We start from the raw sequence: 12,801 nt of genomic DNA on the forward strand, positions 1-12,801 counted from the left end.
TAGTAGCAATAAAATTTGTCATTTCAACCAATTCGCCACTATACAAAAACAAAAACTCTTCAATTCTCAAAGATAATATAAAAACTCAAGAATCAGAAAAGCTGGGGAAAATGCATCATCTTAAGCTTAAACCTAATAGAAGTAGAGTACAGACTTCATAATGTAATATTTGGCACACTGACTAAAACATTGTGTTTGCAAGTTCAGATATGTCAGATGCAACCTGATCATACTCTCCCTTCAACTTTTCTTGCTCCTCCTGTCCGATTTCTCCCTTGGCGGGCTTGGTTGACACGAGTACACAGCATGTAGGCCTCTTGGTAGCTCCTGCATTGGCGAGGTCCTGAAACGAGCAGTAAATCATACTCCTTTTATCAGTTCACAATATAACCAACATTTGCATCAACCTAGTTGCTGTAGTTATTGTTTTATGCAATGGTAGGGCAAACCAAGGCCCTAGGACAAACAGGTTCAAAAGAAAAGGAAGTGGTGAAGTGAGAATCAATGCAGATTCAGCTGTGGCAATATATGCAGTAGAGGAGAGGGTCGAGGGGGGAAATTTTCTGCCTTCAAAGTAAACTCAATATGCACAAATGATTTGTTAGGGAGAGTTGAAACAATAACAAGGGAATACATGAGCACCTACATCTTTGGCTAAACAGGCTAAAAATACGATTATGTGGCTACTTATCAAAAGGTAATAACAGGGCAAGCAATCATAAGGAAATGAAGAGAATGCGACTTGCCTCTTTCGATGAAACATAGATATATGGTATATCAGCTTCTTCACACAAGATTGGAACATGAGTGATCACATCAATAGGTGATATGTTCCCTGCGATAACACAAATTCTGCAAGCAAAGAGTAAAGGCCCAGTTTCAAAAACTAAACACAAGAAAAAAAAACCTAAAACAGGTTACTCAGTAAATCAACCAAACAAACAAATCAGGTTAAACGCATACAAACTTATTCTAGCAATCACTCAACATGATGAACCATGTCAAGGATATTTCAAATTAATTAAGTTCTTCCCACTTTAATACCATAATCGAAAACGAAACAAAGCCAGCTACAAACAAACAGATGCTAAATTCTAAACGATCGACCTTATTCATGTAGCAGCAAAACAAAACTAAAATCGAACACAGCTCACTGAAGCTCATGATTCTATACCATCAAATAAGTTTTTGAGCAGACATTTCTCAAATATACTACATAGCTGTTTAAAAATTAACCAGAAACGAGTATAACCTCCAACAACACATTAGAAACTCCATAAATTAAGGCGCCTTACAAAATAAAAACGTTTACCAAGGGAACCAAGAGGTTGCAATACTAAAAAATCATCCAAATCTAGACAAAATTAAAATACCCTTTGTTCCCGCGGCGAATACTTTTGACGACTTCCTTAACTCCTCTCTTCAAGCACTTGTGTTCCGCAGCTGAAATCACGAACAAAAAACAAGGTTACGGAAACAAAACAATCGAACGGAAGTACAAATGGATAAAAGAGAGTGAACCTCGGCGAACAAGTTTGAGAGCACGTTTGCTCAGCTTTTTGCCGGCGAGTGGCATGGCAATGGGGGCGAGAGCCAAGAGCTTCTTCTTCTCCCTCTCCTTTTGCGCGGTTTTCTCAACCTCGCTGTCGCTTCCCATCTCTGCGTGTGTTTTGTTTGTGTGGGCGAGCGACGAATTTGGGGTTTAGGGTTCACAGAAGTAGGGTTCTAAGATCAAAGATACTGATATTTAAAACATCAAAAAGGCCCTCCATAATTTCTTTTCGATTTTTTTTTTTTGAATTTATGAACTCTCTTTTTTTTCATCTATACTTTAAAAGTAGTTTTATATTAATAACACGATAATTAACACTAAAACATTTTCTTTATTGGAAGACTATAAAGAGAATATATACATTATAATGTTAATTTACACGTTAACAGGACAAATTGCGAGATCGATCATAGTACAATAAATTGCGAGATCATAGTACAATTTTAAGTTCTTTCCTTGTAAGTCCGTTAACTGAAATTGGGCTCTTTTATAAGCCCATATGATAGCAACTTTAATTTAAGATATTGACACCTAATACCATGAAATTTTCAAAAAATTAAAATTTTTCTCACGAACTTTGAAATTGACAAATAATATTATGAACTCTACCCCAAGTTTGTTATTTCTCACCAAGAAAAAATTCCGGTAAATAATATCATGACACAGATTTTTTTTTATAATTTCTCGACAACAACTTCGAGAGATTCAAGTTTTTCAATCTTTTGAGGATAGTTTTTCTTGAAGCATACCCTCCAAAATTGTTCTTCAATCTATTAATATAGCCGAAATTTTTTCTTTGATCGGAAATAACAAACTCGGGATAAAGTTCGTGATATTATTTGCTAATTTCAAAGTTTGTGGGCAAAATCCAACTTTTTTAGAGTTCCATATCTCTTAATTTAATAGGGCACAATTTTGAAGTTTTTCCAGTTTTATGGAGTAGTTTTTTTTTTCCATAACTTCAGTTCTTGATTAAAAATCCATTCTACAAAAAGACAGCACGAAGCCCCTTTTGTGTGTGTGAGAGAGAGAGTGAGAGAGATGAAGCATCCATGACCATCAAACTATCAATACGCTTCAAGTCGTGATCATAAACTGAAAAAGTTGTCCTTGACACAAATAATCTAAATGAGCAACTGCTGACCATAATATGCATTACAATTCACAAAAAGATATAATGTGAAGCATTTAAAGAAGTACAAGAGCTTAAGTTTCCTTGGTTGCAGGGGCCTTCTTCGCAGCTTCTGCAGCAGCCTTCTCCGCTTCTATATCAGCAACTATGGCGTCAATTTCAGCTTCTTCAAGTTGGCGAAGTCCCTGCTCTCTAGTCATCACAGCAACTTCAATGTTCTTTCCTCCACTTTCAACCACCTTCAAGCAAGATAATAGAAAAAAAATTCTTAGACATGAAATCAAACAATGCATTTGCAGATGTCAATACTGTACCTAGTTATGAAAAAAACCATCACAGAGAATTGAGATGCAGCAACAGAGATCAAAAGATGGAAGAACATATGCAACCAAGGCATGCTACATAATTAAACAGAATAACATGCCATGCAATAACATATTCAATTGGTATAACATACAGCACCAGAGATTGGTCACAGTTGCGATTATCAGACTTTTCACCTAGGATAACTTGGTTTTAGTGTTATGTTCAAAATCGGTTCTGCCCAATTAATTATAAATATACTCTTTCCGTCCCAGAAAGTTTGTCACATTTTTCCATTCCCGTCCGCCCCACAAAATTTTTCACATTTTTCCATTTCTGTCCATCCCACAAACTTAGTCACATTTAACTTTTTACCATTTTTGGTAGTGGACCCATATTCCACTAACTCATTCTCACTCACATTTTATTATAAAACTAATTTATAAAAGTAAGATCCACTTATTTCAACTCACTTTCCGTTACATTTCTTAAAACCCGTGCCCGGTAAGTGTGACAAAATTTATGGATGGAGGGAGTAGTAACTAAATGGGCATTTACCTCACACACTACCTATTATTCAAGAATTGATGCATTCATTATAACAGCAGACCTAAATATAGGACATGCATCATGATCGCCTTTCCACACATTGCTGTGGATGCAGGTTGAATCATGGATCTCTTTAAAGATATTATAATTCATAATAGTTCAAAGTAGTGTGGGAAGAATGTCCATGGATCCCTTTAACTAGAACAAATAAGTTACAAGGACAAAGTGACAAAGTCAACTACACAGTACACATTCTTTGTCAAAGAGAATGCTTGGCAGTGAAATAACACAATGGTGATAGAAACAAGTGAAATGGTAAATTTAAGTGTCATTCAATTAAAAAACAATTTAGATTCATTTAAAATTTACCTCCAATAGAGCACGGATGGCTAACTTCACGGTTTCTTGGCCAGATGTTTCTGTGTAGTTCTTCTCAAGGAACTCTCTGATGGAGTTAGAATTTCTCCCAGTAGCATTGGCTTTCCACGCTGAAAAAGTGCCTGATGGATCTGTCTGATAAAGTGCTGGAGTACCTGTATGTGGATCAAACCCAATGATCAAGGTTGAAAGGCCAAAAGGTCTCACACCACCACTTTGTGTGTACTTTTGTTGAAGACCAGCAATATAGCGAGTTATGTATTCAACAGTTACAGGATCCTCGATTGTAAGCTTATAACTCTGACATTCTATACGTGCCCGATTTATCAAAACACGAGCATCTGCCTTCAAGCCTGCACATGCCAATGCTATGTGATCATCTAAGTTGACAATCTTCCTCACTGACCTGAGAGATACCAAATAAAAGTAGGTATTTAAAGCAAAGAGGCTTCCTAGACCAGCCAAATTTGAAGTACTTGCATTGATTCACAGTGAAACAGTAAAGAGATATAAACAATTTACAAGTAAAGTTAGACAATTCAACAGGTTAATGAAAAAAAAAAAACTGGCAGACTCAACAACTTTCATTAGTCTCGCCTTAGCCAGGATAAATCACAGGGAATGATGAGAGAAGAAATGGAAACCGCATTCAGGAATACAACCGATCCTCAAAATACTTTGAACTATACCTTAGAACTGTGACTTACTTATTCTGAATTCTTGAAAGATATAACAAATGAAACTTGAAGGTTACATACATAAATCAGTAATGGTAATACACTACTTTTCAAAATGGCATCCGGTTCAAAGACTTGCATTCTTTTCAAAAACGGTATCCAGCAGCAGCTCTCTGAATCATTTGAGCTATGAGCTATCAGTATTCACTTCATGTTTTCAAAACCAGTTTGCAAAAGGAGTTCTCTAGCATTTTCTTTGCCCACAACAATCCTAACTTGTGAGTTTAAACAATGCAAAAATCCATCTCCTTTTACAAATCAACCCAAGCTTTAAATATCCTTCTTCTCATCCACAGGCAAAATCTTGCCAGAGACGGCAAGGAACACAATGAAACTGATAATTGAAGCTATAGACTCAGCAATGAAAGACTAAGCTCAAACCGAAATTTATTTACCCAACACGTATAAACAACACAGGCATATCATCTTTAGGAAAAGATTACAAAAAAACTCAAATGAAAAATCTCATCAAGAAAAATAAATTAAACCTCAATAGCAAACCTTAATCCCTAACTAAATCTATAGCACGATACATATAAACCGCAATAAGTTCAGTAGAGAGTGAAAAAACAATATTGCCCGATCTGCAATCATGCGCGTGATAAAGAGGGAGAAATAAACCTTGAATCCTGAAGCTTAGGAGTGGACTTCTTCTCGACGGCGAGTACGATAGTGTCGGAGCCGCGAACACCGACGGCGGCGTTACCCTTGCGCACGGCTTCGAGAGCGTACTCGACCTGAAATAGGTGGCCGTCCGGCGAGAAAACGGTAATTGCTCTGTCGTATCGCGCCATATCTCGACAATCTACCGATCCGTCGGAATCTGTTTACGTTAATGCAATTTTGTTGAATTGAAGAGGAGTGGGAATGAAATTGGGAAGTTTAAAAGAGAGAGCTTGGGTGACACGACAATTGAATTATAAAAGTGTTGGATTCAAATCGACTTAAGCCCAAGCTACTCAAATTTCAAGGATAACGATTTTGACACACACAAGGCCCATAAATACCAACTAAATGATTAAAACAACAAATGCCCATGCCATCCCTTTCTAGGTAACTGGTAAGGGAAAAATCCGATTTTGGGTACAAATGTTATGTAAAAGGATTTTTTTTTTTAAATGGTTAAGAGTAAAGACGATATTCTCAAAGGCGTGTATATGCAGATATTTTTCGTGTTGTTTTAATTCTTGTAAAAGACACCAGCATAGTTGAGGACTTTAGGAAGAACGTATGGAAATATAGCTAGTGGAATGTAGGCCCTTTAGCCAAATATAGTAAAAGTGAAATGAGACATTTATTGACGGACGAACAAAAAAGGAAAAATGCGACATTTAGTCTGTGTGAGAGAAGTCCGTATTACAAATGGATGTAGAAATGGAAGTGCGTGATCTTCCTTGTCTCGGAGACAAAGTGGGTTTCCGACTGCAGCGGCACTGATGATAAGCATATGATTAGCATTGGGGTTAGAAATGGAGTAGACAATTAGTTATACGGATTTACACTCAAACAAACTCAAATCATTTTTTCAAAATTGTAAAAATGACATTAATTGGAGAATATTCTTTTAAATTTGAGTTTATATTGTGAATGATTGGAATAAAATCACTATTTGAAGTGAAATATATACACGGAGGGATATAATAACATTTATCTACCAAATCCAAAATTATCAATATTGCTTGATCATTGCAACAAAAATAAGACCTTTCACACATGAATCCATTGAAAATAGTACCTGCGCTTACATCACACAGAATTATACCTATAATAAAATCACATGCCTAATCCAAACAGATAATAACATATTTAAGAAAACTCAAGCCCAATCCAAACATATAGCAGTAGCAAATTTATGAAATCTCATGCCTAATCAAAAGAGGCAATTATTTATGAGGAACGAGTAAATAGTAGTAGTAGATCAATAAGTTGAGCGGTTGACGTTGGGATCCATATGATAGACGACCGCAGTGTACTCAAAAACACTACGAACATTAGTAGGGTCTTTATAATAAGTGCTAGTGATGATATAGCCCGTGGCCATCCTAAAGGCACCGGTGCCGGCCACGATGGAAGCCTCCCTTGACTTCACGGCCAAAGGATTCCGGCCGAGAATGCTAAGTGTGCTGCCCTCGAACTCGCCCTTGGTGAACACAAGGTTGATGAGCATGACGAGAGCCGTCTCACGGAGGTCGGCCATCGCCACGGTCCCTTGCATTCGCCCCACCTCCCCGGAGTCTAGCTCGGGCCCGGACGTGACGAGGTTGTCCAGCACCAACACCTTCCCGAACAACGACGGCAGAGTGTTGGATAGTTTGCATTGCGCCACGGTCCAATCGGTGGGGCTGTCGCCGCCGAGGATATCATGGAGGTAGAAATGGAGGCGCGTGATCTTCTTCGTGTCGGAGACAATTTGGGCTTCTGATGATAAGCATATGATTAGCATTAGGGTTAGGGTTACAACGAGCTTCTCCATACTCAACTTTTTCGATTTATTTTAGGGCTTTTGGGATAATGAGATTTCATGCAAAGTAGTGTAGATATATAAAAGCGAGGAGAGATATACTATTGACAATTTCTTTTCTTATGTTAATAAATTATTTTGTGTACGAGTAATTTATAGATGTGTTTAATTCCTTCTCTATATATGAAACATGTGCTAAATTGTAACTCTATCTTATGTCGGTAGCTGTCTCTCTCTCATCGCTAATTATAGTTATTACTACCAATTTACCATTAATTACTCTTCCTCTAATTCTCTTTCTCCCTCCCTCTCTCGCAGCTTCACGGCCAACACCACAACTGATTCCTACCATACCAACGTTCATAAATACCGCAGTGCTATTAACAATGGTAGAACTAAAGCAGTTCCTTTAGAGCCCAATGTCAAGATCTTTGACTCACTCCTAGTTATACTCGCAATTACAATTAATTGCCGTTAATTAGTTTGCAAAATTGTCCTTATCTTAGCATTGCCTAAAGCATTTTTCAAATAGCGTGATGCTAAGCGACCATAATATAGCTAATCTTAAATATTAATATAAATAAAACAGTATATTAACGCTAATACATTGAAATTAGTTCATCTTGCATATAACAAATTCTTTTGGAGTATTATATAGTAGTTTTCTTTTCTTTTATGTATTTTCTTACTGTAAAAATATGATTTGTGGATGTGTTGCATTCTACGTGTAATTAATGGACACCACCCATCATACTTAACTAGTTAACTCGATACCTCATTTTCAAGTAGATAAATTTAATTAGTGTACAACTGCCAGAGGACATATAATGAATTAATATAACTATATATGGGTACTAGTTTTATTTTTTGTATCCTTTTGTCATTTTTTCATTTTAAAAGCTATTTTTGTAACAGCCCGCCCTCCTAAGGTACAATAAATGCGACGGCTGCTACCCGAAACCGACTCAAAGAAGTAAACGTAGGCTAGAGTTTCATTTAAAGAGTATTGACCAAAAGAATGGAAAGAGATATCAGAGTATTTAATGCTACAACTTAACCTAGAAGTTCAAAAGGGGACAGTTATCATAAATGAGAATCAAAACCTTAAGAGTACGACATAGTATCCCAGACAAAAACCACGAGAAAAGGGCTAAGGCCACAACCGAAAGTAAGATGCAATTATTCCAAAAAGACATCCTAAAGTATATCAAATATTCAGCGAAAAACGACCAAGAGAAAGTATAGCTATGTATGAAGACACAACTACGCTTGAAGTTCAACATATCCTTTTTAGTTTATTAATCTGCTCAACACCCGCCACCACTCGTCGTCATTCAACCTGCACATAAGGAAAACACATGCATGGCTGAGTATTTTGGAATACTCAGTGAGCTCGTTGCCAAAACATTTTATAAGTTATGCCATCCTTACCAAGTGAACTCGAGTTTTAAGCAGTTATAAAAGAATATCACGAGTATCACAAAATATATTTTCATAGACTGGCCAGTCAAAATAACCTCCCATTTTCTCATCAAATTAACAATCATTCCATGGTGCGACGAAAGTGTGGCCACACTTTTCGCCCACGAGACCGGCCGACTAGCAAGGACGGCTCTCGATCCCATCGTGTACACAGCCTGGTAGGGCTTGCGGCCCATACTGAGACCCGAATTCGTATAAGAAGATCAGATATCACATTAAAACAAACATAGGTATGGCATAACAGTTAAACCACCCTTATAACACCGAATAACATTTTGACAAAATAAAAGAGAGTTTTAAGAGTAAAGCCCACCTCGACTACTTAGTTTTCAAGTAGTTTCGCTTTTCCGTTATCTGGCTTCGCAACCGAGGTTTCACCTTTAAATTCACATAGGCACATATTCACAAATTAGGTTCAATTATGACACTTAACTTATGCATGTCTCGTTACTTCCCTCTTTCCCATCGACTCATCCTAAACTTCGTAACTTATATATTTCAAGTCACACTCATCATAATTTACTAATTTCAAGTCACGCTTATCATACGTACATATATTCCTTAGCATCTCAACCCTAGATCTATCATCATATGTCATGCAAAAGTATTTAGCCATCAAGCACACACTACACAACACACACTTCAACACACACACCCACACGCATAACACACACACACGGCACACACACCTCACACACTCTCGGCACATACACACACACATGTTCCCATATCCCTTCTTATCCCTTTTTCACTCAATTAATATGCATGAAGGTCCAAGAGTACCGATTAAATCGGTTGGAAGAAAAAGAAAAGAAGGGGTAGAAGAAGAATAAACATAACTCTTAAGCAAAAATACCTTTTTAGAGAAAATCAATCGGTAGAAACAAAGTAGAGACTTGGTTCTTCAATATCCTCGGATTAAACTTCGATTTCTTCTCAAAAGATGAAGGATTTATGGAGTAAAGTGGAAGAAAATTGAGAGAGTGAATGGGGGTGAGGGAGCCGAAAATATGGGGGCTAGGGTTGGGGTTTTGGTTCTTATTTATAGAGTCCCATGAGATCTTTAGGTAATAAGAATAGAATATTTGGTAAGATCTCATTCTCCCAATTAAATAAATAAATGAAATAATATTGTAAAGTAGGGAAGAAGAATTAACAAAAATAGAAGATGGCAATATCTCCTAATTTTCGAAAATTAGGCTAGGTAATTAGCCATGGTTTTGTTTTTGGTATTTTTCCATATAGAATAAAATATCATGGAGCAAAATAAAAATAAGGAAAATCCTCCATGAAACAAGGTAGGGGCCGATTTCTATGCCCTTTAAATAAGGCATGAATTTCTTGAATATTGACTAAAATAAAGTAAGGCAAGATCTCTTGAAGTATGGAAAGATTTGGTAGAATAATTAAATTCTAGGTATGGAAGGAAATCAAGTAAGGAATCAAATAAAATAAAATAATTCCTTCCTTCCCAAATATAGTGATTTTCGAAAATCACTAGAAAAACAAGGGGGCTCGATTTTTACATCTCTAAACAAGGAAATAATTGGCTCTTGGAATTTAATTTGGATAAATATCCCAAGGATTAAATAAATTCCGGAAAAATAGAAATTCTTCCTCCAAGGGGTCTAGGGTTCGAAAATTACAAGAATTAGGGTGATAAGTATTTATGGAAATTTTCTCTAATATTCTCACTCACCCATAAACAATTAAATTGCCACATAGTTTCACAAATAAATCACATGCCACATCATTAAATCAATAAGTTTGACTTTTCAAACTTTCAACACAAACCCTAACTCAAATTGATCATATCAACTCATGAAATAAAAGCATTCTCGATGCCACGTCATCAACAATTAATTCTAGGGCTAAAAAATTAGGGTTCAAAAATCCGGGATGTTACAATTTTTATCCCTCTTTAATATATTATCATTTTTACGTCAAGAAATTTCATTATATGAAAAATGGATTATTTTCTAGTATTACTATTTGAATGACATTTGTATATAAAAATGAATTAAGTACTTTATGGTGTTACTACTCTATCTTTTCACCTTGAAAATCACTCGGTCGGGTTTTTTTCTCTAGAATCCTCCAATTGCATTGTTTTCGTCTTCGAAAAGGCTTCGCGTGAGTATCTTAAACACCCCAATCAGAGTCCGGATGAGAGAGTTATGGCCATTATACGAAAGTCGCACAGTGAGGCGCAAAATGACTCCAAAAGAAACGTTTGGACGGGCGTCGCTTCCGTTCCCTCCTCCCACGAGGCCTTGAGCACCATGCTTAGCTTCCGGTTGTTCCCCACTTGAACACTCTCTTCGGAAGAGCTTAATCCATGGATTAATGTGCTTAAGTTGTCATGCATCTTCTTTGCTATTCCCCTCGTCATTGGTCGATTGATGTCCTTGGTGGGGTTGATCAAATGATGTGTGACTTATGGATTTGCATCAACTTCTAGTTGTTTTAAAAAAAATTAAAATATATTTATTAGAAACACAAAAGATAAAAATACCAAATGCACTAGAAGAGAATTAAAATGTTTTACAATATCATTGAGATATGATAAAAATAAAATAAAAAATAAAAAAATACTTTACAAGAAAAATTAAATGCATTAGAAATTTTAAAAACGAAGATACTTTATGAGAGAACCAGAGATAATATTAAAAAAAATGATATGGCATAATATCAAGAAATTTTCAAAAAGTAGGGTTTTTCCCACGAACTTTAAAATTGGCAAATAATATCACGAACTTTATCCCGGGTTTGTTTTTTCTATGAATAAAAAAATTTCCCAAATAATATTATGATACGGAATTTTTTTGTAATTTCTCGACAACAATTTTGAGAGCTTCAAGTTTTTCAAACTTTGAAGATAGTTTTTCGTGAAGCACACCCTCCAAAATTGTTATTCAATCTATTAAAATAACATGAATTTTTTCATTCGCGGGAAAAAATAAACCCGGGGTAAAGTTCGTGATATTATTTGCCAATTTTAAAGTTCGTGGGAAAAACCCAACTTTTGAAAGTTTCATGATATTAGATGTCAATTTCCCTAAAAATATATATATATATATATATATATATATATATATATATTATAAGAAAAAAATGAAAAAATTATATTTTTGAAATGCATTAGTAGTATATACATAAAATAAATAATAGTGGTATTAAAGAGAACGGAATTTTCTAAAGGTAAAAAAAATTATACTATCAACATAATATTGAAAAGGTAAAAAAGTAACTGTATTCAAACAGCAGAAAAGACTATCATACGATGCATACCCCTTTATTCTGGTGTAAATTCGCCACTGCTGATACCTCATATTCAGAAAGATAGATGAACAATCCAATTGCTATAGCAAACATAATGTAGTAATATAGGAGTAGATTATAGTACTACTAATATTTGTATCCTTTGTGATTTTTTCATTATGACTCGTATTTTCATTTCTTTTCAATTTAGAACTAGTTCGAATATCTAACTTTCTAATTTCCTTTCCGTATCGTAGCTCAATGTCAAGATCTTTTCGCTTATATACGTAACACCCCAACTTTTATGTCTTCTTGGACATCGATTACATAGCCGAATTTTTTTCTTATTTTTATTTGTCAAGGACCCAAGTTCATCCACGTTTTAGATTCCCGAATACAAATATTCAAAATGACAAAGAATGTCAAGTTTTCTCAAAAGATTCAAGAACGTATATGTTTATTGAATTTCGAGTAAATGAAATGTCGCGGATCACATATCAGCGCATAGTTACACCAAATGAACTAGGGCCGATTTATCTATACATCTATACATATATAAAAGACGAGTTTTGGCCTTGATTTGAATATCTACGAATTCTGGGTATGAATTTGAATTTTTATAAATTTTAACCTCACTATATAATTCAAGCATAATAAGCATATAATTCAAACATAATAAGTTACAACCGTTACAATTTTATTAATATATCAAAACTAATAATAATTAATAGTAGTAATAAGTTGACACCAATATTAACAATTTTATAGTATTAAATTTTCAATCTTTAATGCATGAGAAAGTGGGTTGGCAAATTCATCATTATGAATATAAAAATTTAAAGTTTTTGGTTGTTACAAGAAGTGGAGGAAGGTGTATTCTATTTTCCAGTATTATCATTATATTGTCATTTATGTTCTTTTCATGAATCAAAGTTATAACCATTAT

The 12,801-nt window shown here is 35.3% G+C and overlaps 2 protein-coding genes and 1 pseudogene across 2 annotated transcripts; all 3 read right to left on the reverse strand.

Moving 5' to 3' along the window:
* LOC125204980 (H/ACA ribonucleoprotein complex subunit 2-like protein) lies at positions 1 to 1,729 on the reverse strand. Its single transcript, XM_048103763.2, has 4 exons — positions 1,522 to 1,729; positions 1,374 to 1,443; positions 747 to 852; positions 1 to 343 (listed from the first exon to the last, which is right to left on the reverse strand). Exons 1-4 carry the CDS (start codon positions 1,655 to 1,657, stop codon positions 182 to 184), a joined length of 474 nt encoding a protein of 157 aa, XP_047959720.2. The 5' UTR covers positions 1,658 to 1,729; the 3' UTR covers positions 1 to 181.
* Positions 1,730 to 2,617: 888 nt separating this feature from the next.
* On the reverse strand, positions 2,618 to 5,600 carry LOC125202300 (proteasome subunit alpha type-7). The gene is made up of 3 exons (XM_048100679.2): positions 5,273 to 5,600; positions 3,906 to 4,320; positions 2,618 to 2,923 (listed from the first exon to the last, which is right to left on the reverse strand). Exons 1-3 carry the CDS (start codon positions 5,443 to 5,445, stop codon positions 2,759 to 2,761), a joined length of 753 nt encoding a protein of 250 aa, XP_047956636.1. The 5' UTR covers positions 5,446 to 5,600; the 3' UTR covers positions 2,618 to 2,758.
* Positions 5,601 to 6,337: 737 nt separating this feature from the next.
* Positions 6,338 to 7,225, reverse strand: LOC125222934 (dirigent protein 11 pseudogene; annotated as a pseudogene).
* Positions 7,226 to 12,801: the final 5,576 nt, after the last annotated feature.

Source organism: Salvia hispanica, chromosome 2, assembly GCF_029641045.1.
Source record: "Salvia hispanica isolate PSC_SH4W2 chromosome 2, Shi_PSC_v1, whole genome shotgun sequence".
In the NCBI taxonomy this organism is placed as follows: Eukaryota; Viridiplantae; Streptophyta; class Magnoliopsida; order Lamiales; family Lamiaceae; genus Salvia; species Salvia hispanica.